The 25147-nt window shown below is 45.8% G+C and overlaps 1 protein-coding gene across 1 annotated transcript in view; it reads right to left on the bottom strand.

Annotated features, from left to right (window-relative positions):
• The window catches only part of DVL2 (dishevelled segment polarity protein 2), a 203316-nt gene that overhangs the window by 22110 nt on the left and 156059 nt on the right, over nt 1–25147 (bottom strand). The window contains exons 7-13 of the mRNA XM_086946102.1: nt 21954–22023; nt 21447–21586; nt 13579–13655; nt 3462–3529; nt 3146–3280; nt 984–1115; nt 519–695 (exon numbers count right to left, since the gene is read on the bottom strand). Of these exons, the coding sequence (XP_086802228.1) occupies nt 519–695; nt 984–1115; nt 3146–3280; nt 3462–3529; nt 13579–13655; nt 21447–21586; nt 21954–22023 (799 nt within the window). The remainder of the gene's footprint in view (nt 1–518; nt 696–983; nt 1116–3145; nt 3281–3461; nt 3530–13578; nt 13656–21446; nt 21587–21953; nt 22024–25147) is intronic.

The raw sequence follows: 25147 nt of genomic DNA, 5'->3' as shown, positions 1-25147 counted from the left end.
ATGCACTTTTGGACGCTCTACTGTATGAAAAAGATGATGAGTAATACTATTCCTTAATCGCATTCTTTTGCACTGATCGCACTTGCACTTTATTGTATGAGTTAGTGGCAGATTGTATTTTATGGATTTTTGAAAAATGGATTTGTTATTTTATTGTGTTATTTTCCCCATGAAGTCTAAATTTGCACATATTTTATAATAATTAATCTTCCCTCCTGAAATACAGTGAGAATGTATTCTCTTTTAGATACACATGTGTTAGTTTACTTTTACGGTGTTTGCCTTGTTGTCACCGAATAAAGCCGTTTTGATTTGATTTGAAAGAGACATGCTTGTAGCTATATTTCCTGCATGAACCAGAGTTAGCCTTAGATTTTTCAAGACATGTCAGTGGCAGCAAGCAATATATAATTAGCAAACCATTATGGTTGGAGCAAAAGCGAAATATGTTCCTCCCCCCAAAATGTGCCCAACACAGAAGGTGGCAGAGAAGGGAGAAGTAGTGGGGGTATCCTTACAGTTTTCACAGCCGCTGAAATCCCCAAAGATATAGTAACACTGCTCAGAAAAGGTGATCTTGTTGACTGTGTGCCGTATAAAGCCTGCCTTTAGAAGATTGCTGGCATATTTTCGAGCCTCTCGTCTGTCCTGGAAGCCTTCAACATGGTGGTAGAGCCAGTCTACCACATCTGAACCTGTAGTGGGACATAGGTATGGTTACACATGGTCAGAAAAGTGAGGAAGGACTGGGGAATTGGAGTTAACACACCAACAATGTTTCTGTGCTAAGGTTTACCAAAAAGCAAAATAAAAAACCTTAACCAAAGTGCCACAACCAACATGCTGCCACAGATATGTGGAGCTGTGATAAGAACATTACCATGTTTATGCGTTTCATGAGAAACACTGTGCCCCATGCCAGGTTGGTCCTCTGCCCCCCACATGCCAAAAACTATCCCACGATTCTGAAGGGCTGACATTACCTAAGAAGGCATTTGGTATTGTGATCTTCAGCCACATTCTGTCCCGCACTTCGAGACCAGACTCCGGCGAGGCCATTGCCTTGGCCACAGAAACCATGTCAGTGTGGATGGATAGATTGAAGTCATCAAAACCTGTCAAGAATGTACATAAAGGAGGAGTCAGAGGTCAGACGAACGAAGCGCAATCTCAGAACAGCATCAATGAGGTAAGTGTTCTAGTCCAGTCAGATCTCAAGGAAAATGTCCCAAACTAACTATCATTGCTGGAGAGCTTCCCTTGTGGATATCAACCACTTACCACCCCTTCACCTCAACCTGATCCCTTTCCTCCCTTCTTCTGAAGGATAGTTGCCCATCACCATCCTCTGGCAACATCGTTCATGTGAAATTCTTTTTGTGCAGTGCTGCATATTTTGTAGCAAATAAAAGCACTACTTGATGTGCCAAACACTGTAAACATCAAGCTACACATCACCAAACCTAACATTTTCAAATGCAGCACACATCCAGGTCTATAATCACAAAAACCTCATTCAGACATGGTCACTTGCCTCCATGCCATTTGAAATATAGATGACCCGTTACCACGATTGTGAAAAGCCTGACTGGAGAAGTGACTAAACCAGAAAAGTTTCATGCTACTGAAAAATACACCCACAACCTAGCCAGGCAACCAAATAGCACACAAATACAATCCCCTCTCCAAAAGTTGAATGACGTAGTCTGTTGTCACTCGAATATAAAGTTAAATTACTGTTCACTCCCTTGATCACCCCAAGGAGGCAGTATTAAGACAGCACTGAAGCAGAAATGATCAAAGGTGTTTTCAATGCATGTTTATGTCTCGTAAATGGGACCTCTGCTTCCTGGTCTTATTAAACTCCTAATAGCGTTCTAACCATCAACAACAAGATTCTTTGAAAGATCCTATTAACTTGCTTGAGAATAATGTTTACAGGGTCTCCTCCTTACCTACAATGAACATCAGCACTTTTAAGATTGAGATTGCCATACAGATCATAACAGTTCAGGCTGTGCAGAGTATACCTTAAGAAGCTATTCCCTCAGTTCAACTATATAGGGCCGTTCCACCCAATAATTGGCTCAAATCCCATCAGTATATTGCAACATCCAACTCCATCTAAAAGTCCCCAGGAATGCAGAGTAACTTTTTATTTTTGCAGTTTTATATGGTGCTCACTAGTCCTGAAGGTATCGTAATGCTTTACATAGCACCAGTTGTGTTACAGACTGACACATTCATTTTTTGTTAGGCACGGTGAGATTAAGTGATTTGCCCAGAATCACAGGATGTTTGTTGACCGTCCCTGCCAAGACTAGAACCTGCTTCCTGCCTTAGAGGTCAGTCGCCCTAGCCATTAGGCCACATCCTCTCCCAACAATTCAAGGCCTTCTGCTTGTGCATCTAGTCTTAGATGTGGTGAGCAAAGCTCACAGCAACATCACCATGACCATGCTTATTCTCACCACCATTAACGTCAAATAAGGCCAAATGCAGAAGTTACTGACTTCACAATTACTGTCCAAACACTGGGCTTCTAGCTCCTGGAGCCAGCCAACTGTCTACCCTCTAGCACTTCTGTCAATAACCCAGTATCAATGATTACTCTGAGAGCAGCAGCCCAATTAAACCTTGAAGAAATTCACTCACATTAACACAACCATGTAGGTATTTCACGAGTTAGTACCAAAGCCTACCATTGCAGTCACCATCAATACTACTACTTAGCTAAGAAACATCAAGTGGCAGATGCACAGCGCACATAAGAGGTAGCAAGCCTTCTAAAGCTACAGATCAAGTTAATAAAACATCAGGGAAGCAACTCATCCACCTTTGCTAAAAACAACCTCCTCCTTGCCAAGACGAAACAAGAGTAAAATTATCCTTCTGTACGCGAGCAAATTGCAAACTCTGGTGCTTGCTAGCTCGGTTTGCATTACATAAATCCCAACACCTACAACTGCAAGAGGATATCTGCATAGGAACAGACCTTTCTTTGATTTGAGGCGTATCGGAGAATGCCATTCTACAGTAAATAGATAATGCACAGTAGCACAAAGGCTGCAGTTTACTGTGCAAGGGTGCGGGGATCTGAAAGGCCCATGAGTTACCTCCTCGCCTCACCAGCTGCAAAACTTACGTTCGGTCTCCGTGACAGAGCTGCTGGAAGTGATTGTACTCATGGAGGAGCTGCCTGGATAGATTGGGAAGGCACCAGTGAGTGCAGCAGAATGAGACACCCATGCTGCTGGGTCAATTGGCTGGATTGGTTCATCTGCAAAAGAAAGGGAAGCAGAGTAGATGTGACATGGGTGAACAAATAGACTGACTATAAGGCAGAAAAAAATGCAGCAGTGATACTTCGGACCAAAAGGGAATACAAATAAGAAATCACACAAGGTTGGATTATTATTAAAAGTAGGAAAATCTAGTCCGTGAGAGACTCCGGCACTTACTACGAGGAAGGGTGAAGTATCCCTGTGGGGAAGGATCCCAACACTTCGCAACGGTCAGCACAATGGGTCTAGAAGACAAAGAGAACATCCTCTGAAACTAACCACCTCCTTCAAAATTACTCCTTAGCTTAATAATTTGTGGTCCACAGTAGTGTTTTTTTGTTTTTGTTTTTTTTAATGGGTGCAACTGAATACAAGAACACATTTTTAAGTCTCTGATCAAGTTTAAACTTTTTAACGAAACGAGTAATGCTTAGCCAAACATTATCATTCCACACAGTCAACTTAAGTCCTATCCATGTACAACAGCAAATTCATCTCACTGACAGACATTTCTGACCTTCTGTAACGCCTTATCTGGTAAAGATGAGATCTAGCTGCAGATTCCTTATTTTAGAATCCTCCCCAGGTGCCACACTGGATCCGGAATTTTTTTCAGCAGTGCATCGGCATAGGGCATCAAGCGACTCTGCAGCGAGGTCTCCCAAATGTGAAGTCAATGGTGTCCATATAAGCCCTCCCCCAATGCGCTGGAGCCACTTAGAGAAGCCACTTAGAGAATCAGTCTCAGGAAACAGTGTGCCAAAAAGGGAAAAACCATGTATCAACAAGTACAGATTGAAAGAACTGCAGTAGAAAGGAAAGAGGGGAGCGAGGACAGCACAGGGCCCTCAGTTCACAGAATGGGGAGGATGGGTGGGTTGATACGTAATCTGCCGTTAGATCATGTCTCTACCAGATAAGGCATTACCGAAAGTAAGTAACTTCTCCATCTGATAGACATCTAACCGCAGATACCTTATCTTAGAATCAGATACTTAAGCAATACCATCCTTGGAGGAGGGGCTGTAAACTGACCTCACCAAAGATCCCAAAATAGGAGAAGCCGACCAAAATGATAGAAAAGGACCAGACTAACCGAAAAATGATAGGCGAAGCAAGATAATCATCGAAGGACTGATCTCCAAGGAGGACTATGGGAAGCCTGTAGGGAGTAGAAAGCTACAAGATCCTGAGAAACCCAGTATAGGCTCAGTAAGAGAGGCAGCCCCAAAAAAGAAAGCCACCTACGATTGGGAATGCAAAGGAGCAAGGACAAAAGTCCAGAGTGCAGCCTCAACACCAATAGAAGGAGCATAAACTGCATGCTCAGCCGCAGTGAACGTATACAACAAATAAAGAGCACCCACCGGTCATCAAGGAATCTATCCAGAGAAAAAGATTTCGAAAAGGGCACCTACAATCATAGATTGATGGAGAAAGAAAAACAATGAATGCTCAAGAGCATCGCTTGAAAAACAAGAACGGTGAAAGAAAACCGGTCTTATCCTCAGAGATATATATATATATATATATATATATATATATATATATATATATATATATATATATATATATATATATAGATATATATATATATATATAGATATATACACACACACACACACACTCACTCACTGAAGGAAGTAAACTGATCAGCACTGATCAGCACAATCAAAAAGGTTGAGCCAGGGCACCAAGGGAGGTGTAGGTAAAATGCGGCGACGTACACCATACAGAAGGCCAGAGACCATATGTGCAAAACACACACACATATATGTACCTTAAGTAAAAGACACCTACAAGAGATCCATTCAACAGATAGGTATGTACATGCAGAAACAAAGGTTAATGTATAAAAGGAAGAACATGCATATAAATAACATAGATAGTCCACATGACACACAGGTTATACAGGGTACAGCAAAAGTATATCCACTCTTCCGAAGGTAACTCGTGTCCACTGCCAGAGAGCGGGTAGGACAAGTGGAGGAACGAGGGATACTCCAAGAACAGAAGTAACCAAGGAAGGGCAGAGATAAAACATCAAACAGTGATTAAAGAGGTTACAACAGTAACTGAGGTGGAGACAGAAAGACTTAGCTGGAAAACTGCAACACAATGTCACATAAGAGGAGGAAGTGCAAAGCATCACTCACAGGAAAACAATGGCAACCGTCAAAGAATCAACATCACCGGCTGAGGAAGGATGCCAGAAGGCAGTAGCAGGAGAAGCAAGAATAAATAGCATGTGGAAAGTCCACCACGAAAGAAGAAAAGGACCGCCAGAGGAAATAAAAGGCTGGCGGAAACTGAGGGCAACAGATAAGTTGATTAGGAAAATCAAACATCTCCCAACTTATGGAAGATGGGGAAACAGGTAAGAAACGGACCAACGCCACATGGAAACTTGAGGAAAGATAGGTTATTCCCCAAGAAAAAGTAATGAAATACCTTTACAAAAAAAAAGGGGGGGGGGGTGTTGGGAAGGAGGCGGGTGAAACCTCTCCCATGGAAAAAGGGACACCACAAAAACATGAGTGGAGGGAGAGATATAGGAAAGAAAGGGAAACCCAGCCTATTACAAACTAAGGATACTAGATAAGGATCCAAACAATCAAGGAGACAGGTGTCCCAGGTGAAGAGAACTGTAGGAAGAACAGCAGACACAACAGGTACCCCACAGGTGCGGTGGCCAGTATATATTAAAAAAAAAAACAGCAGGAGGCAACGGCAGCGGTCGTATCCAGAGTAGGTGGTAGAACACCAAAAGAGTAACAACACTTACATGAACACCAGACTGCTGAAGACAACAGAATCAGGAGCACGAAAAAGTAGAAAAGGGCCAAAACAAGAAAGCAGTACCCAGAGCAATTAAATCAGATACGCCAAAAAGATGCAGATACCAGAAGGAGATTAGGGAAGGGGAGTTGTGGAACTCAGGCCGAAACCAAGGAGAACACAATTAGGAGTAGGGGAAAATCCATGTGCCCATCAGAGTCGAATAAGAAAGAGAAGTTCCACACAGAAGAGGATCACAGACCGTAACTAAAGTTAAGCAGGCCAAAGACTGTGCCTGACTTTGGTACCAGTGTCACCCATATGGACATAAGGGGCACAGTAAAGATGAAGCTGTAGTCCTTATAAGGGATACTAAGTGCATAGATAGCTAACCAAATGCCCCGAAGGCATACAAAATAAGGTCTCAGAAACAGAACACCTGCCACAGAATTAAGTACTTGGGTAGGAAAAACCAAGCGCCAAAAAGAAGCTGTAAGAAAAGACTCCTACGAGACCACAATGCAAGATATATGTTCTAGATGGCTGCAAACGAAACCGGTCACCGACAGCATAAATAAGAAGAAAAGTACATGCAGAAAGCAGGAACACAACACCAGGTGTAACCCTGGAAGGGAGAAAAGTACTTTGCCCTATGAAGGTGGCTAAGAGCCAAAACAAGAGGACACAAATGGTCCCCGACAACTCCAGTACAACAAGAGTTAAGACTCCGCACCACCATTACTATCTCTGAACCATCAAACAGAGTCAACATGCACACCAAAGTGGGAGGAGGCATGTCAAATTAAGTAGTCTGCACAGCCTCCAAAAATCTAGAAAGTATGCAACCATGCACACTGATGTGGCGCTATGGAAGAGGCCATAGCCCGACCAACAGAATCGGTGGTATCCATACCACAGCGAATGCCATGAGTGGCAGCTTGTTGCCCATCTCCTACCAGGGGACAAAAACATTTCTGGCTTTTTCTGGAAGGGAGGGCAAAAGGTTTTGCACGGAGTTCCACAAGGCGCGGGAGGAGTACATGAGGGCACTAGTAGTGCTATGAGAGCAGGGCAGAGCTAGAAGGAGAAAACACCTAAAACTAGCATCTAATTCCCGGTCCTCCATTTCCGGAAGAAAAAAAATCAATGTTTTGAGTGGCTAAAGCAGCCGGAAACACAAAGCTCCGAGGAGAGGGGTGTCGAAAGAGACAGGAGAGATCCCCGGGGGCCAGGGGACGCCGTTTCCGGTTTAGCCCAAGCACCCAACAGTATATCGAAAATACAGTCACTACAAGAAAGTACAGGCTCAACGTTAGACAGGATAGGATATAGAACGCAAATTAAATGGCCCACTTTCATTTCCACAAAAGGAAGTTGTAGATCTAGGACTACCGAAACTCGATTGAGTATGTATACAGAGCGGAACTCGCCTCTGTAGCCAAACCAGGAGGGGACAGGAGGCTGGAGAAGATCTGAAACCACTGATTTCACCCAGGTCAAGTAACAATCTAGACTGCATAGGAGGTGGAACTGTGTCTAAAATGGGAGGGGAACGCACTATATCGTCCATAGTACTTCCAGGGCCATGGTCCACAGAAGGAAAATCCAGTCTCAGACAGTTGGCTCCATCAGATGCCATAACCGAAGCCGGTCGACGCCTTGACGTCAGAAGGAGCTTCGAACAGCACTACCACCTCTATGGGAGCCGGCAGACAAGAGGCCACTGCCGACATTGGAGTCAGCAGACTAGAAGCAGGAGCTGAAGACGGGAGCCTCCACGGGCTGTTCACCAATGTTGCGAAGGTGAAGGATCCACCCGAAGCCAGGGGGGAGAACCCACAGGCAGTCCGAGGCACAACCTTGTGCATTTACGTGGGGCCCGAGGGAGCTCCAGAGGGAGGTGATGACAAGAACAGAAGGAAAAGATGGATAATATTGTCTCATCTGGGACAAAGACGCCCTGGCCCCAGGATAGGTGGGGAGATGCAGGGCAGACCGTTGTCCCAACACTTCAACAGAAGAGCGTGGACCAGTGGTAGGTGACGAAAGCGGGTGGCACTGCAACTTTGACTTCAAAAGCTACAAAATGAGATGAGGCCTAGGCCTATTTTTTCATTTTGTGCTTACTACTAAGGTATTTTCTATTTACCGAGGCTCCCATTCCGACGACGGGGAATGATACAAAGCATGGGAATCTATGAAAGTTCCAATACTGGGGCAACTTTGAATATGCTGAAAAACGGGCGAACTACTGCAGTGCGGATCTGCTTTGCTAGCGCAAGAAGGAACTGACGTCAGCGCATCAGAGAAGGGCATATATGGACTACATTGACGTCACATTCGGGAGAGGACGTCGCTCGACACCCTTTATCAAACCACAGAGACACTGCTGGTGAGAAAATGCCTCTTGACACGTGACCCCCTCACCACTGCCAGGCCAACTGCCACTGCAGCCTGCATGCATTGGTGAAGAGAAAAACAACAAAGTCGACATGGACATTCCCGGTTTGCCATGCCAAGCAGCCCTCCGTAAGGTATAGTTAAGTCACCCCTCTAGCAGGCCTTACATGCCCTAAGGTAGGTTGCACTTTATCTCAGGTGTGGGCATATCTGTATGAGTAGATGAGGCCCTACAATATTGGTCTATTCTTAATATTGTAGGTAGCAGTGAAGCCATAGAGTGTAAATGGGCTGTAAACTGGACAACTCTAGTTCGCCAGCACCATGATGGCTGCACTGAACATAGGAGTGTTTTGTACCAAACTCCTCCTCTCAAACACCGATGCCAGTGTGGGATTTACTGAAATATGTACCCAGAGGGTACCTCAGAGGTGCCCCTGAAAACCTTCCAATCCTGATGTGGTCTCCGACTGGCTATAGGTGCCGGCCACCACCACCAGAGCCCCTGCTCTCTGAGGCCAGAAACAAAGCACATCCTGGGAAGAGGAGTCACATCTCCTCCCCCAGGATGAGCAGAGAGCTCGAGAGGGAAGATTAAAATGCCTTGCCACCTTTGTACTGCAACCCCAGCATCTGCTGCTAACAGCAGATAGCAGCCCCAGATTTAAACCCTTGCTCTTGGTGGATGAACTGGCCAGAAAACGAAGTAAGAGTAGTAGTTGTGCCCCCCATTGCCAAATCCACCCCTTTGATGCAGAAGGCAAAGTGAAGCACATTTTTTCAGTGCCCACCATCTTGAAGATGGTGGTAATGATGTAATCCAGGCTAGGGCAATGCCCTCCTACCACAGGAGGGTGGCATAATAGTGGGTGTAGACACCCCATGTAAACGACCCATTGGCCCCTGTCACTCCCGTGTAACACCCCTAACGCTAGTATTTAGGTGGCACCACAAACCCTTTAATCAGATTTCAATAGCCGAAGAAGAAGAGCTGTGCAGCAGCGAAGACTGTAGAGAACAAATGTAAATGTAAATGTGTGTGTCTTGTAAAGTGCACTGCTACCCGGAGGCGTCCTGGCGCTATAGACCGCTGGGGAACCCGTCCTGGCTTTCCCTGTGAGATGTTCCCTCCTGGGTATCTCCAAGGTGAAACCAGGCATCCCTGGCGTTTGTGGGGGGCCGTTGTGGAGATGAGGCAAGCTAATGCCGACTGCAGCCTCAACTTGAAGACTTCCCTGACCACGACCTGCCTGGTAGAGTTTTCTGATGCCTAAGAACACCCAAGCACCCACTGCCCCTGAGCCTTGGGGACCTCAACCTTCGGTGTCCCTATGTCCCCTAGCATCTCTACTTGACTGGGCAGCTGTAGGTTTTCTTTGCTCGGCCTTGCTCTTTGCTCGGCCTCCTGGCTCGAGCCTGCAGCCTTTCTTAAAGACCAATCTCCCCCACTGGTTTAACACTGGGCAACCGATGCGGTGTTGGCACTCGTACTTGCCTTAACCACAGGAGATCGATCCCAGACATTGCTTTACTCACCTGTCAGCAGTCCGAGTACTCCCAGTCTCCTTTGGTTAACAATGGGCGCCTGCCCTCGAATTAGACCTCTGCACCGGGCCGCCCCTGTGCCGCTGTTGGTACACTCTTAAAATGGATTTGAACCCTGTCTGGAGTGGACCAAATACCCTGAAGACTGAATCTGTATGCAAAGTACATACCTATAAAAACTGCATTCTTATTTTCCTGAACCATAGGTTAAAATTGAAAAGCTTAAAAATTGCAGGGTCCACTTTTGAAAGTATTTTTCTAGAAAAAAGTACTTAACTTTTTTTTGTAAAGCTCTTGGTCTTACAAAAAATCTTGAAAAGAAGCTTATTTTTCTAAAATTGGTGTGGATCTTCCTTTGAGTCGTGTCATTTATTAGTCATTGTGTGCATAACAAATGTCTTACACTGCTTTATGTTAGGCCTAAGGTTGCTCGCCCACACTACCACAAATGGAGCACTTTAGGTTCACATTGAGCTTTGTACACTTCTGGGGAAATCTCTGGATTCTGTGCAGGATATACCCAGTCAGTGGCATACCATATACCGAGAGCTTCCTACATCATCCTTATCACCACAGCAAACAAAGAGGATTCCTCTGTGGAGGGGCCAGGAGGTGAGGTCAACTCAATGTCTGGGGGAGGTGTCTAACCAACTGGTGTCTTGAAGGTCGACAAACAAATGTTCTTCATCATAACAGTGGAATGCTTCATACCCGTCATCTCCATCATGGTGACTGGGCAAAAGGAATATTGAGTGTTCTAGGCAAAGGGAGGGTTCCAAGCGAAGTCAGACTAGGGTTAAATTGGTTATGCCTAAGGTTATAGATGGCGCCACTTCAGTCGAGGTCGTGTCGGACCCACTTCTGAATCTAATAAAACCATAGGTTCTTCCTTCGCCTCAGAGGTGTCAATGTGCAGGGAACCAGGGCAAATCGTACCAGCAGGATCGAAGTCGGGTTGGGCATCGGCTCCAGAATCGGGGCAGACCCTCCAACAGGGTAGAGGCACAGACTGCATCGAGGACAGATCAGTCAATGGTAATCCGACTGGAAGACTCCTTGAGGCTGCATGCAGAGGGACCTCAAAGGGTGCGAAAGATTCACAACATGGCCTCTTTGAAGGCTTAGAGTTATTGCAGCACTGCCAATGGACTTCCAAATACAGAATGGAGTGGCATAAGCTATGGGGTCGGTTTGGCGATAGGAGAGCGAGACATTGACGATCATGCAACTGTACCTGATGAGAGTGCCAGGAAGAGGGATAGTAATGTTTCAACTTCTATTTCATTTTCGATTTTGACTTTCCTGACAGCTTGGATTGGGTCGAGGACCTTTCGTAGGGACAGCCATGAGAATGGGAACTGGCCGCAGTCTTTGATTGAGAACAGCTCTTAAGTGTCTTCAAATGGTGTTCGGAAAGAGGGAGGTTAGCTTTGTGGTGCGGGATCACCCTGAGACTCATACTAGCACAGTTGTTGTAAGCCTTGGAGTTGTGCGAAGAGCCTAAGCACCAGAGGCAAACCTGAGGTCCGCCTCAGACATACGTTTGAGACAGTCCTTGCAAGGTTTACACGCTGTAGTCTTTGAAAGGGATATGGCCCCTGCAGCCTGTAGAGAAAATGTTGACAAAAAACGTGTCAGAATTACATGAAAAAGTTGAGGGAGCGAGAGCCAGATCTGTGCCATAAGGCATGAAAATAAAGGAACCAACATCAGCATGCAAGAGTGGTGCATATATGTGCTTCAGCATCACTTCCACACTAGGATGAAGCGGTTATGGAGCCACAGGATGCCACCAATTGGTGTACAGGAGCAGCGCTAAGAAAAATCTTGAGATCTGGTCCACAAGGTGAGCATTCTGCAGTTAGAGGTCTCTATCCAAAAGAGCAATTTTTTGTTCATAAAAAAAATATTCCATGGTCACGGACAAGTGCAGACATTCTATGTATAAGAAAATTAATGCAGATCTCATGAAGGATAATGTAATATTCCTAAGAGCATAGAAGACAACTGCAGTGTTTACAGAGAACTCAAAGTGCCCAAATTAGATAAAGTGAGTACTCCAGAGAAATGAATACCTTACTGAGACTATGGTGTGCAGCGAGCAACGGCGCACCGCAATAGCCCCACCTCCCTGCTGTACTCCTCTTGTGGTTATCTGAAAGTGATAAGAGTTGGTGTGCACATGCAACTCCTGCACCTGCCGTTGTTGGGTGCCAACTGCCAAGCAGAATAGAAACAGAACAAACTGAGTGGTGCACTCGCAAAACGTCTTTTCAATAAGTCTGACTTGTATCTTTATGTCAAATAATCCTTTATTCTGAATGTGCAGCGCTTCAGGATTACGGTTCTAGGCCCTTATCAAGGAGGCCCAGCATGCTGCATTAAATTGCACCTGATGCACACACATATTTTGAGATGACCACAAAGCCCATTATTAGCACACGCTCTTCATCACACTATTTGCAACCCTTGGGGAACTAAGAACCACGGCTTCCCAGCTATTGTTCAATCAACATTGCCCTTAAGAAGTACATTTCTTAATGAACGAAATGCGTTGGCTGGAGCTCATGTTGTCGGATGACGTTTAAAATAAAGCATTATTTGACATAAAGCTACAAGTCAGCCTAACTTATAGAAAAGACTTTTTGGGAGTGCACCACTCCAAGTTTGTTCACCTTACTGACACTAAGTTGTAATGCACGAAAACAGCCAGGTAACTGAAGAGTTAGAGAGTGACTTGCAAGTGCATTCTTCAAGTTAGGCTTTGTAACATGGACAGTTATGGAGAGTTTACGCAGGCTACAGACATGCATTACTTTGAAGAGAATTCGTAGTGATTCAAGAACAAGCTGGCAGCCTCTAGATCAGTCACTCAAAACCTAACACTAAGAAATTATAAAACTCCAGATTCATGTTCAAATTAAATAGCTACAAAACTGTGCATAATGCATTTTCATTTGATGGTAAATCTATTTTCAGCAAAAGACACAGGTTTTTGTATCAGACCCAAGCTTCATGATCAGCTGCTCAATTTGTTGCACTAGATAACAAAAGGCACACCGGGGTAAGTGATGTGGTTACAGGCAGTGGTGAGTTTCCTTTGCACAAGCTTTTAGCTCCCCGACAGTCCTAATGGCAACCCTCTATGAGGTAAAGTTCACCATGTTGCAGCACATTTTCAGGTGAGCAGAGTTATACAGTGTGCAGGGTAGCATGTTTCAAAAGTCCAAGAAGCAAGTTTGGACACCAATCGTTACAAAAGGAATGAATAACATTTAGAAGTGCTCCTTCCCAGTTCTTGCCACAGACCTCTTCAGCTTTGTACATTTCAGGTAGAATTATGCTCTGATCCCTCCACATCTCTGCCCAAAGCTTTAACTCCCATCTCCATGCACCCAACACCCACACCCTTAATCCAATCTGTTTAGATAGCTAGTCAGTCAGTTCCATGCGTATGAATCACTTCATCCGCCTCCAATCCTTCTCATATCCAGTTGGTCTTGCACAGGTTTGTAATGTAATTATCAGTTGCGTGTACAAACCTCAGCATTAAATCTAGACTTTCGCTTACCCAGGTTTATGGACAATCTCCCTCAGGACACGGACCGCATCATCATTACTCATGTTTTCAAAGTTTATATCATTCACCTACAAAGAAATAACAATCAAATGATGAATGTGTTTAAGGAGGAAATCATGTCAAAGAGAAACACAAAAGGAGCAGAAGATCTGAATCACCTCAGAAAAACAGCAGATTAACTTTCCAAGCAGTGACTATGGAACACGGGGAAGCCTTTGGAAATACCTCAGATCACCAGGAGGTGCAAGAGGGTAACTAGAAGAAAACAAGTTACTTACATGTAACTTTGGCTCCCCAGTATTGGTAACTTTCATAGATTCCCATGCTTTGTATCATTCCCAGTCGTCGGAATGGGAGTCTCGGTAACAAAAATACCATAGCTGTAGGTACAAAAGAGAAAGGAAAAGGCCTAGGCCTCATTCCCTTTTGTAGCATATCACCCTCTTTTTGTAAAAGAGACCAAACTTAGGCATCAGCCAATCAGAAGTGCCTCACCCCTTAGAACCCTCCTGAAGGAACCTCAAAGCCTCAGATTTTCGTAGCCGTTGTGTACCAGACACCATATCTGTTGTAGGCTGAGCTTTCCTCGGGGAGGTGGGTGGGCGCATGGGAATCTTTGAAAGTTACCAATACTGGGGAACCAAAGTTACAGGTAAGTAACTTGTTTTCTTGCCTCAGTATTGGAACTTTCATAGATTCCTATGCTTTTGTATCAGAGTAGCCAGCAGTTAGTAATAAAACCACATTTTGTGTCATAAAAATATTGCAATAGCCAACATGACAAAGATACAAAATGTGTAATACGGAAGGTGGGATAGAAAGGAAAGCTCACCAATTATTGGAAGAGGTTCCTCAGGACAGCCTGTCCTACTGCCGCATCATCTTGTTGTAAGGACTCCAAGCAGTAATGCTTGGTAAAGGTGTGAATGCTGCTCCAGGTAGCAGCTCTGCAAATGTCTTTAATCTGTACCCCTGCAAAGAGGGCCGTTGGAAGATGCACAGATCTTGTGGAATGTGCCCGAATCCTACCAGTCAGAGGTTTTCCTGCTGCAGTGTGGCAATGCAGAATGGCACTTGTGATCCATCTTGAAATACCCTGTTTGGATAGCGGAAGGCCCTTGCTTGGACCCCCAAAGGCAACAAATAACTGTGGGGATTTCCACAATCCCTTAGTACGTTCCAAATAGAATTTCAAGCATCGTTGTAATCTAACGAATGCAATGTTCTTTCTGCTGGTGTAGCCGGTTGAGGGAACACCACCTTCAGAATAACCGACTCATTCAAGCGGAAGTCCGAGGGTACCTTAGGCATAAACCTAGGGTTAGTTCTCATGATTACAGTGTTTCTTTTGAATTGCAGGAAAGGTTCTTGGATAGTCAAGGCCTGCAATTCTCCAACAGGCCTAGCCGACGTGAGAGCGAGAAGGAGAGCCAATTTCCATGAAAGGTACTTCATATCAGAACGATGGATTGGTTCAAATGGGGCTTTCATGAGCTGAGAAAGGACTAGATTTAAATGCCAAGTAGGAGGCAGCGGCGGCTTCACTGGTGGATAGACTCTGAACAAGCCCTTAAACTGCTTGACATTCCTGGAAGACCACAAGGAAGGCCCAGACCCAGGCCTTCTGAATCTCGAAATGGCCGCCAAATGGACCTTAATCGACGAATGGGCTAGTCCCGACTTAGCCAAGGACAGCAGATAAGGTAGGAGCTGATGAGGCTTAGATGCAAAGGGATCAATCTTTTCTCTCCTACACCAGCAAATAAAACCTTTTCCATTTAAGACGGTAAGTCCTGTTCGTTGAAGGAGCCCTTGCCTGGGAAAGGACCTCCTTAATTTTGCTTGATATGGGGAGATTTATAAACTGTCGCTGCTCAGGAGCCATGCTGTCAGGTGTAAGGACTGTGGATCTGGGTGCCAAACTTGTCCTTCGGACATTGTGAGGAGATCTGGTATAACCCTCAAAGGAAGAGGAGGAGCTAGCGACAACAGATGGTGTTCCGTGTACCAGAACTGTCTCGGCCAAGCAAGGGCTATCAGGATCATCCTGCACGGCTCCACCTTGATCTTCCTGATGAGCCGCAGGATCAGAGGTATGAGGGGAAAGGCGTAGACAAATGTCCTTGACCAGGCTATCGAAAGCGCCTTCCCCAGCGACCCTCGATGGTGAAATCTGCTTGCGTAAGACCGGCATTTCTTGTTGGTCGGTGTGGCAAAGAGATCCACATCCGGTCTGCCCCACTGGCTGAAGACCTCCAGAACTCGCTGGTTTAATTCCCACTCGTGGCTGACTGAGGATGACCTGCTCAGTCTGTCGGCGTTCTCGTTTAGAACCCCTGGCAAGTGTTCTGCCTTTAGCGATATTCCCTGAAGGATCCCCCATTCCCAGATCTGTTGAGCTTCTTGCGACAATGGACGAGATCTGGTTCCTCCTTCCTTGTTCACATAGTGCATGGCCGTGGTGTTGTCCGTCCTGATAAGCACTTGCGAACCTCCCAGGTGAGAAAGAAAGGCTTGCAGAGCCAGTCTTATCGCCTTTAGCTCCAAAAGGTTGATGTGGAGTCGTTGCTCCTTGGGCGACCAATGACCGCTGACATGCAGGTCTTGCATCACTGCTCCCCAACCCTCCAATGACGCATCCGTTGTTACTCCTTGAGAAGACGGGTCGTTTACGAAGGATAGACCTTGGGACAAGTTGTTTTGATCTGCCCACCATAAGGCCGCTTCCCTCATGATTGGAGTGACGGTCACCTTGTCCTCGAATGATCCGTGGACCTGCTTCCACTGGTTGTCTAGTTGCTCCTGTAGAGGACACATTCTTAGTCTGCAATGAGGAAGTAGGGGAATACATGATGAAATTACCCCCAGCAGAGATTTGTAGCGGCGTACTGAAAGACACCTTTCTTGTAAGTCCCGAGCCAAGGTCTGTAATTTTTGCCTCCTTTCGGAGTAGGGAAGGCTCTTGAGAGCTTTGAATCCAGGATGGCTCCAGGGAAACTAGCCTTTCTGGACGGGACCAGGGATCACTTTTCGTTGTTTAGATTGAGTCCCAGATTCTGAAACAAATTTGTACAAGCCTGAACAGCGTCCAGAGCTGCCTCCCTGGACGGAGCTTTCAGCAACCAGTCATCCAGGTAGGGGGAAGACCTGGAAATGGTTCCTTCGTAGAAATGCTGCTACTGGCGCCAGCACCTTTGTAAAAATCCTCGGGGCTGAGCGGAGTCCAAAGGGTAAAACCCTGAACTGAAAGTGGTTCTTGGCTACTGTGAATCGTAGAAACCTTCTGTGTGCTGGGTGAATCAGGACATGGAAATACGCATCCTCGAGATAGAGCGTGGCCATAAAATCCCCCAGGCTGATGAGCTTCAAGATGTCCTGGGGAGAGACCATCCGGAAGGACAGGGAGATGAGATAGGTGTTGAGCTCCCTGAGGTCTAAAATGGGGCACCATTTCTCTAGCGTCTTCCTTACCAGGAAGAACCTGGAATAGAATCCTTGTCCCCTTTGATTTGAGGGGACCGGCTCTATCGCTCCCTTCCGGAGCATCTGTTGGACCTCGAGCCGCAGGAGACGCTGGTGTTTCGATGGAATGGCTGCCGGGGGCTTGGGTGGAGGGACTTGCGTAAATTCCAAGGTATGCCCTTTCCGAATGATGTTGAGCACCCAATGGTTCGATGTTATTCTGGACCAGTTTTGAAGGTATTTGGCTACCCTGCCCCCAACTGATGATTTCTTGGAGGAGTGCCCAGTAGGAAGAGCCAGGAGGCCGCTATTGGCGCTTGGACGAATCTCGTCCTCGTCCAGCCTGTTTCCCCTTATTGTAAGGCCTGGAGTAGCTTGAAGATTGGCCTGGTCTCTGCTGATAAGGCTGACGGTATTGCTGGGAACCTGAGCCCGTGGAGGAATAGCGCTGCTGTTGATAGGATCCCCTGTAGTTATTTCCTCTGCCTCTGGAACCCTTAAAAGGAGACTTGTGGTATTGAAGGGTACCCAAGGACCTGGCAGTCCCTGTGTCCTTTTTTATTTCCTGAAGAGTGTCAATCAGTTTTCCGAATAATGCCTCCCCATCAAAGGGAAGATCCAGGACCATGTTTTGGATCTCAGGCCGAAACCAAGTAGCTTTTAGCCACCCCTGGCGACGGAAGACTGCCGCCCCAGCCAAGGAATGAAACGCTGTTGTTGCAATGTCCATTGCACAGTCAATGATCTCCATTGACGTCGCTTCTCCCTCCTGCAAGATCTTTTTCGCCTCCGATGTTGACTCCGGAGGTAGCTGGTCTAGGAACGGGGCAACATCACACCAAAGCTGGCGGTCGTATCTACCCAAGATTGCCAGGGCATTTGCAGCTCGCACTAGAAGACTCGCCATCGACGAGAATCTTTTCCCGCATTATCCAATCTCCGCCCTTCCTTGTCCGGAGGAGTTGTTAAGGGGGCAGAGGGGTTACGAGATTTTCTTTGCGCTGCCTGTAAGATAAAGGAGTCTGGTTTTGGATGACCCATCAAGGCCGCTGGTCCATCGTCGGGTGCCCTGTATTTCTTATACAGACGCGGTAGCACAGGGACCACCGTCGCTGGGTTCTTCATAGCCTTCAGGCCCTCCTTCCACAGATCTATAATATGAATTGACCTAGTTGTCTTTCTAAAGGGTTCATTGAAATCATATAGGAAACAATCCGTAGCCACAGCAGGCATGGCCAATTTGAACCTGCCAGCTGCTCTTTCCTTCAGCTGATGGAAACCTCCAATGTCCGCTGGAGGGGAATCAACTGGATCTGGAACCGGTGATGAGGGATCCAGAATGATATATTCATCCCATTCAGTTGTATGAACAGAGTCATGATCCGACTGTTGATCCTCATCCGAGGAATCATCATGGGCATCTGCCAGCCCGGAGGGATCCTGTGGAAAAGATGTCTGAGGCTGAGGGGATACCTGAGCAGGTAACCCTGGCATCACCGTTGAGGCAGAAATCAATGCAGGCGCAGCAGGCGCCGCCGGGCCCAAAATTGGCCTATTCGCCTTAGATTTGTGGTCCTGCAGCATCTTATGCAGGTCCTGAAGAAAAGAAGATGGCACTGTAACCATATCCTGACCAGAATGAGGATGTGACTGGGCCGCCTGATGATGACCACCATCCTCCTGGTCATATTCTCCTTCAGAGTCTGTCTCCTGGCATTTGACTAGAAGTTGAGAGGGACTATTGGCATAGCTATACGAGTCCTGGCCATCTTCATCTGACTCCCCTTCCTCAAAGAGCAAATCTGGTACCAGGGGGGTCACTCTCCTAGGAAAAGTCATCTCCGGCGTAATTCTTGTAACAGAAATTGTAATTCTCTTTTCAGAGGACAATACCGTTGACTGTTCCGTCGTCGACAGTTGTACACACGTTGACGAGATTGGAGTCGATGTCGTCGACGATGAAACTGTCGAGGATCCAGCTGTCATTGTCCAAGTCGTCCTCGATGCCCTCGTCGATGAGACCGTCGCCGTCGACATTGTTGTCGACTAAGTCGTCATTATCGTCGGTGACGTAACCCTCGTCGTAGATGCTGTGGTACTAGACGCCTTCATCGTCGGCGCCTTCGCCGACGCCTTCATCGTAGACGCCTTCATCATCGACGCCGTCGTCGGCAAACCTCCCGTCGACGCTGAAACTGCCGTCCACGCCTCCTTCGACGACTATTCCTTCGACGATGAATCCCCCGTCGAAAAACACAATTTCAATTTCGATTTCTTCATCGACGGAAACTCCGCCGTCGACGCCTACGTCGTGGAGGACTTAGAACTCCTCTCAGGAGACTGGGAAGAGGGTTTCTTGAAGGCTGAGGCAGTCTTCTCACCCTTGGAAGGCGTAGCTGGTCCTACCCTCTCCTTTTCATCTCGTGAGGAGATTTGCTGGGACCCTGGGTCTCAGACTCACTGGGGGTATTTTTTGAGGCCTTAGTAGAACGCTCCACAGAAGGAGAAGGGGAACCCCTACCCCTCTTCACTGACCTTCTTGAGGAAGACATCGATGCTGCATCCTCACTGTCACTAGAGACAGTATCCTTCCTGGATTTCAGCTTCTGGAGCCATGTCAAAAGCCTACCTTCAGGGTCCAGGAGGGTCTTGGTCGAAAAGGTGCGACAGATCTTGCAGTCTGCAGCCTTGTGGTCAGGATAGAGGCAATAGATGCAGTCTTTGTGCTTATCCTCCACAAAAAGCCTTTTCTTGCCACAGGTGGACCATGGCTTGAAAAGGGCCTTTTTCTTCTCCTTGTCAGACATCCTGGAAGGCAGCTAACAATCCTGAAGTGATTCTGAAAAGAATCTGAAGAAAAAATCCTGAAGAAATTCCTTGAAGAGTAGAAGTTGAGCAGAGCTCAAAGGAGACTCCCTAAGCACAACGTGCGGTAGAAAATCTGAGGCTCTGAGGTTCCTTCAGGAGGGTTCTAAGGGGTGAGGCACTTCTGATTGGCTGATGCCTAAGTTTGGTCTCTTTTACAAAAAGAGGGTGATATGCTACAGAAGGATGTGAGGCCTAGGCCTTTTCCTTTCTCTTTTGTACCTACAGCTATGGTATTTTTGTTACCGAGACTCCCATTCCGACGACGGGGAATGATACAAAAGTATGGGAATCCATGAAAGTTCCAATACTGGGGCAACTGGCTTTATAGCTGTGGGATGGCAACAACACGATTTCTAAGAGGGAGATATGAAGTGCTGTCTGTGTAAGTAAGAGAGTAAAAGTAGTGCATATGGGTTAACCACATGCCTACACTGGAAACTTGGAGGGTCAGGGTAGTTGAGAGGTGTAAAAGGTCATAATTGAAAGTGTTCCCCTGTTACACCATGCATTCAAGATTTAACCCCTTCCATGCTCATGACAAGGTCAGCTCGTCATGAGGTACAGTGGAGCTGTGCTTATGACGAGCTGACCTGGTCATGAACAATGGGGAAAATCACTTTTCAGCACACAGCGGGAAAACCCTTAGCAGCCAAGGTGTTAAGTAAGAATGGTCTGGAACGGGATTAGGGTCTTGACCGGAATGGGCAGCTGGATACCACCAGCAGAAGCAAGACTACAGTTCAAGGGTGTGTGGGGGCAGATTTAGCTGAAGGTGGGTGCTGAAAAGGTGTGGTCAATAACACAAGGGGCAGATCTAGTTATAGACTGCAGATGCAACTATTTACAAGAAAGTGTGAATCCGTGCCAATTGGCAATGCAATACTCTGGCAAGCGGGTTTTAATAGTTTGAATAAAGGGGAATGGTTGCTTATAGAAGGATCAGAGTGCTTTCTGGGCTAATGGGGAGGCTAACCAGTTCGTACCACTAGGAAAAGAGTACTCCATCTAGAGTAAAACTTTGCTCATTCTACTTAATGCTGGTAAGTGCGCATGAGGAGTGTTCATGCTCTAAACAGAGGTGCTGCTCATTTAAATTTTTTATGGAAAAATAGAGTTCGGCCTCAAGCCTGAGAAGGGTCTGCTGGTTCCAGTTGCGATCAGCAGGGGCAGAGCCCACACTACGGATAGAGGGATCTGTCCGTTGTAGCTCTATATTAGATCAGGGTTCTCCAAAGTCAGTCCTGGAGGGCCAGATCCATGCCAGTTTTTTAGCATATCCCCATTTAGATAAATGTAGTCATCTTAAATATCTGGCATGGATCAGGCCCTCCAGGACAGACCAGAGTTCTCGCTTTCTCCTGCAAGAGCAGAGCAAACATTTTAGACTATGGAGTCTGTGTTCTGGAAAGTCACCTGCAGGAGCAGAGATCAGGTTCTACGCTGAGAGGTCTTTGTCAGTTGTGGTTTCAACCTGTAAGATCAGAGCTCTCAGTCTAGACTGGGATGGGTTGGTTGATTCTGGCTCTCACCTGCAACAGCATGTCTCCAGGCTCAATCCTCCCATCTGCAGCCACAGCGCCTCCTTTCATGATGGAACCAATGTAGATGCCTCCATCTCCCCGCTCGTTGCTCTGTCCAACAATGGAGATGCCTAGGAAATTGTATTTCTCTGCAGAGGACAAGAAGCAACTGAGGTAAGAGGCACTGCTACCATCGTAACATGTGATGAGGTGAAGTTGCTCGAGAGGACCATGGGAATCCTTCCAGCTTCCACCTTCAAATGTTTTTCAGCTTTCCCCATTATACTAATCCAGCCAACCTCAAAGCAACAAATAAGAAAGCTACCAATCAGGTGACTGGTTAAACAGAAAACATTTTTGGGCTCAACTATTACAAGTTACCAAGTGATTACAGCACTGCCAAATTCATTTAGAATCAAAAACACAGACACTCTGTAGATCAGTACCTTTCCCCATCTTCACACCCACTACCATCACCATTAGGACAACCCCCCATGCCAAGCCCAGTTTTCTTACCCATGTTCAGAGTAACTGTGATAATGTTCAAGGACATCGTGGAGTCAGTCACACTGCTGAAGGAGGAAGTCTAAAATGGAACGCAGAGGTAAGAGTTGATGAGGCAACAAAAAAATCCTCTAGCATGAACTGCTGGTGCACAAACAGGTGTCAATATTGGAGTCTTGGGACACTGCAACAATCAAGGCACCAACAAAATAGCTGGTAACCCAAAAAAAGACAGTTTGGGCACATTCTTAACACCCATTTTCTTTCCATGAAACTTCTCTACCTACATTTAATGGGCACTATTTAGATCTTGCTTTCTCTCCACACACTTCAGGGTTGACTTAGTTGCAGATATCTTGTGATAACCCTTGTACACTGTAAATACATCCTTATCTAAGCCATTGACTAGTAAACCTTTTGGTACATTTTCAGGTGCTGTTTTAGCCCAAAATCCTAATCATTTATAATCTAACCTAAATTGGGGAGACACGATGAAACAATCACAACATGAACTGATTTGCTCACAAAGCAACACAAACCGATAAGTATACAATTCCAAAACCTAAGAGCCCAATCCCAAGAGTCAACACCTGACCCACCCATTCCACCACTAAACGAGGGACCAGTGTCTACGATGACAAAACATGTAAACATCAAACTACGAAAGTGCAAACTGAAATGGACCCGACTCACCTTGGGTGAATGAACTTATACCACTGAGGCAGCTGGATGCAATAACTGCCAGCACCTCAAAAAAATATAATGCCACAAACTGAACAATTTGTCCAGCCACTGAAGTACAAACCAAATGTCCATTATGTTTTTTTGCCAGCTAAGGGATGGCTACTAGTTCTCTTCATTAATCAATCAATGGAGGGCAAGAGAAGCTGAGATCCATTCGGCTTCCTGGCAATGATACAAAATCAAAGGAGAATGGATCACTTGTACCTGTGTAACAACCAAGGTCTGGTATCTTAGCAGTGTTAACAAACCCTCAATCACGTACAGGAATGGTGGAGCGGTATATCTTGTTTATCAGCTTCTTGTGTAACGTGAAAGCATCATCATTTGTCTTTTGCAAATTATGCTTTCCTCCACCCGGAGGTAGACCAACTGGTGACAACAGTAGCAATCAGAAATGGAGTATTAGTGCAGTTAATATTAAAATTACCTACATCTCAGCAACAAGAGTGTTAATCAGTTGGGAAGGTTTCCTAAAAAAAGCCATAGAAGCTTCTATTTTCCCAGTGGAGTGAGCTTTAGGAGGAACAGGTAAAAGCATTTGAGCTTTCGCATTGCAAGTTTGGATGCATTTGACTATCCATCTTAAAATGGCTGATTTTTAAAAGGCCTTGTGAGGAAGGGCAAATGCAATAAACAATTGTTTTGCTTTCCTAAAGCTTTATTTCTGCCACTATAATACATTACTGCCCTTTTGACATCTAACATGTGTAAGGCACTTTCAGCAACAGAATCTCTTTGAAGGGAAAAAAACTAGGTCAATGGGTTGATCAATATGAAAATTGGAAACTACCTTTGGGAAGAATTTAGGATTTGTTCTGAGTACTGCATTGTCTCTATGTAGTTGGAAGAAAGGTTCCTCAGTGGTTAATGCTTGAATTCACTGATAAGTATTGCAACTGACATGAGTGAAGTAGTTTCAAAAGGAGGAGGGCGCATGAGTCGTGTTAATTCAATGTTCAAGTTCCATGTTGGTGCAAGGGGAAGCCTTGGAGGAATGGTTCTTTTAAGTCCCTACATAAAAGCTTTGATAATAGGAATTCTAAATAATAAGTGCTGTCTATTTAGCAAATAGGCTGTAAAAGCTGCAAGGTGTAAGCGTATAGAGGTGTATGCTGCTAACCCGGAGGTCTGTAAATCCAAGAAGTAATCAGTGTTTGCACTTTTGCATTAACCTCTTCGATGCGTCTGACGGCCACGTCACAGTGTGCACGCGTCAAATTCCGCCGCACCGCGGCGCAATATGTGTTGCATCGGAGAGGCTAAGAGGGCTGGTGTTTTGTTTTTGGCAGTAAATAACACGTTTTCCATTTAGCTGCATAACATTGCCTTGTAGTAGGTTGCAGGCTTCCTTAAGAATGTTCATGCATTCCTGTGACAAGTTTAAATAACCAAATTCTAACACTCAAGAGCCAAGTTGCAAGGTTTATATCTTTGGAATTGGGGTGTCTTGGTCCGGGTTGAGGTGAAGCTTCTTGTGTGGAACTAAGGTGAGCCAGGTTGGCGAGCCCAGGTTGGTGCAATGAGAATCATTGTAAGAGATGTTCGGAGTAGTTTCCAGACCACTAATGGAAGTAGAGGGAGAGGCGGAAAAGCAGACAAATATCCCTGACCAGTTCATCCTTAGAGCATTGCCCTTGTAGTGGTGGTATGGGTCCCTGCTTGCAACATTTTGGCATTTTGCATTTTGTCTGGTTGCAAACAGATCTATTTGTGGAAACCCACATCTTTGGAAGTATGGTAGAAAGACTGTGTGGTGGATTTCCTATTTGAGGACTTGTTGCGGAGTCCTTCTTAAAAAGTCTGAAACTTTGTTGCTTGTCCCTGGGTCATGTTCTGCTAAGAGATTAATGTTGTGTTGTATTGTATTGCTATCCTCCATATTCTATACTGGAGAACATGTAACCCCCCCCCCCCCTCACGTTTTTGTATGAAATACATAGTTGTCATATTGTCTGCTTGAATTAGGACAACTTTGTGTTGTAGGTGAGGTAGGAAGGCTGTTCAAAGTCCCCCATTTCTTCTGACTGGTACGATGATAACAGACTGACTGTCCATGGGCTCTGTCTAAGTAGGACCAGGGTCAGTGCTATGCTGAAAAGACACTCCGAATACAGTGAAAATACCTACATACACTAGGGTACACTATAGGTTAGGGTACCCCTGATTGGCATGACCTCCCCTATAAGGCCCTAGCACATAATAGGGCAAGAGGACCAAAACTACCTCAAAGTCCCCAGTATATAATAGGGAATGGCAGTGTAGAGGTCAGCAGTCCTTTCTGTACTTGCATGTGTGCACCCCTGAGGTCAGTTTATAAGCAGCTCTGTGTTGCAGGGTTGCTTTTAAAATGCAAATTGTGCCCAAACTCTACTTTGTAGCTTATTAATATTTAAGTGTCCCAAACACCAATGTTTTGGCATTTTGGGTACGCCAGGGTCTCCCCTAGGTGTCCCATTGGTGGG

The sequence above is a fragment of the Lissotriton vulgaris genome, chromosome 12 (assembly GCF_964263255.1).
Source record: "Lissotriton vulgaris chromosome 12, aLisVul1.2, whole genome shotgun sequence".
NCBI lineage: Eukaryota > Metazoa > Chordata > Amphibia > Caudata > Salamandridae > Lissotriton > Lissotriton vulgaris.
Note: the sequence above shows the minus strand (reverse complement) of the source record. Positions and strands in the feature narration are given on the sequence as shown.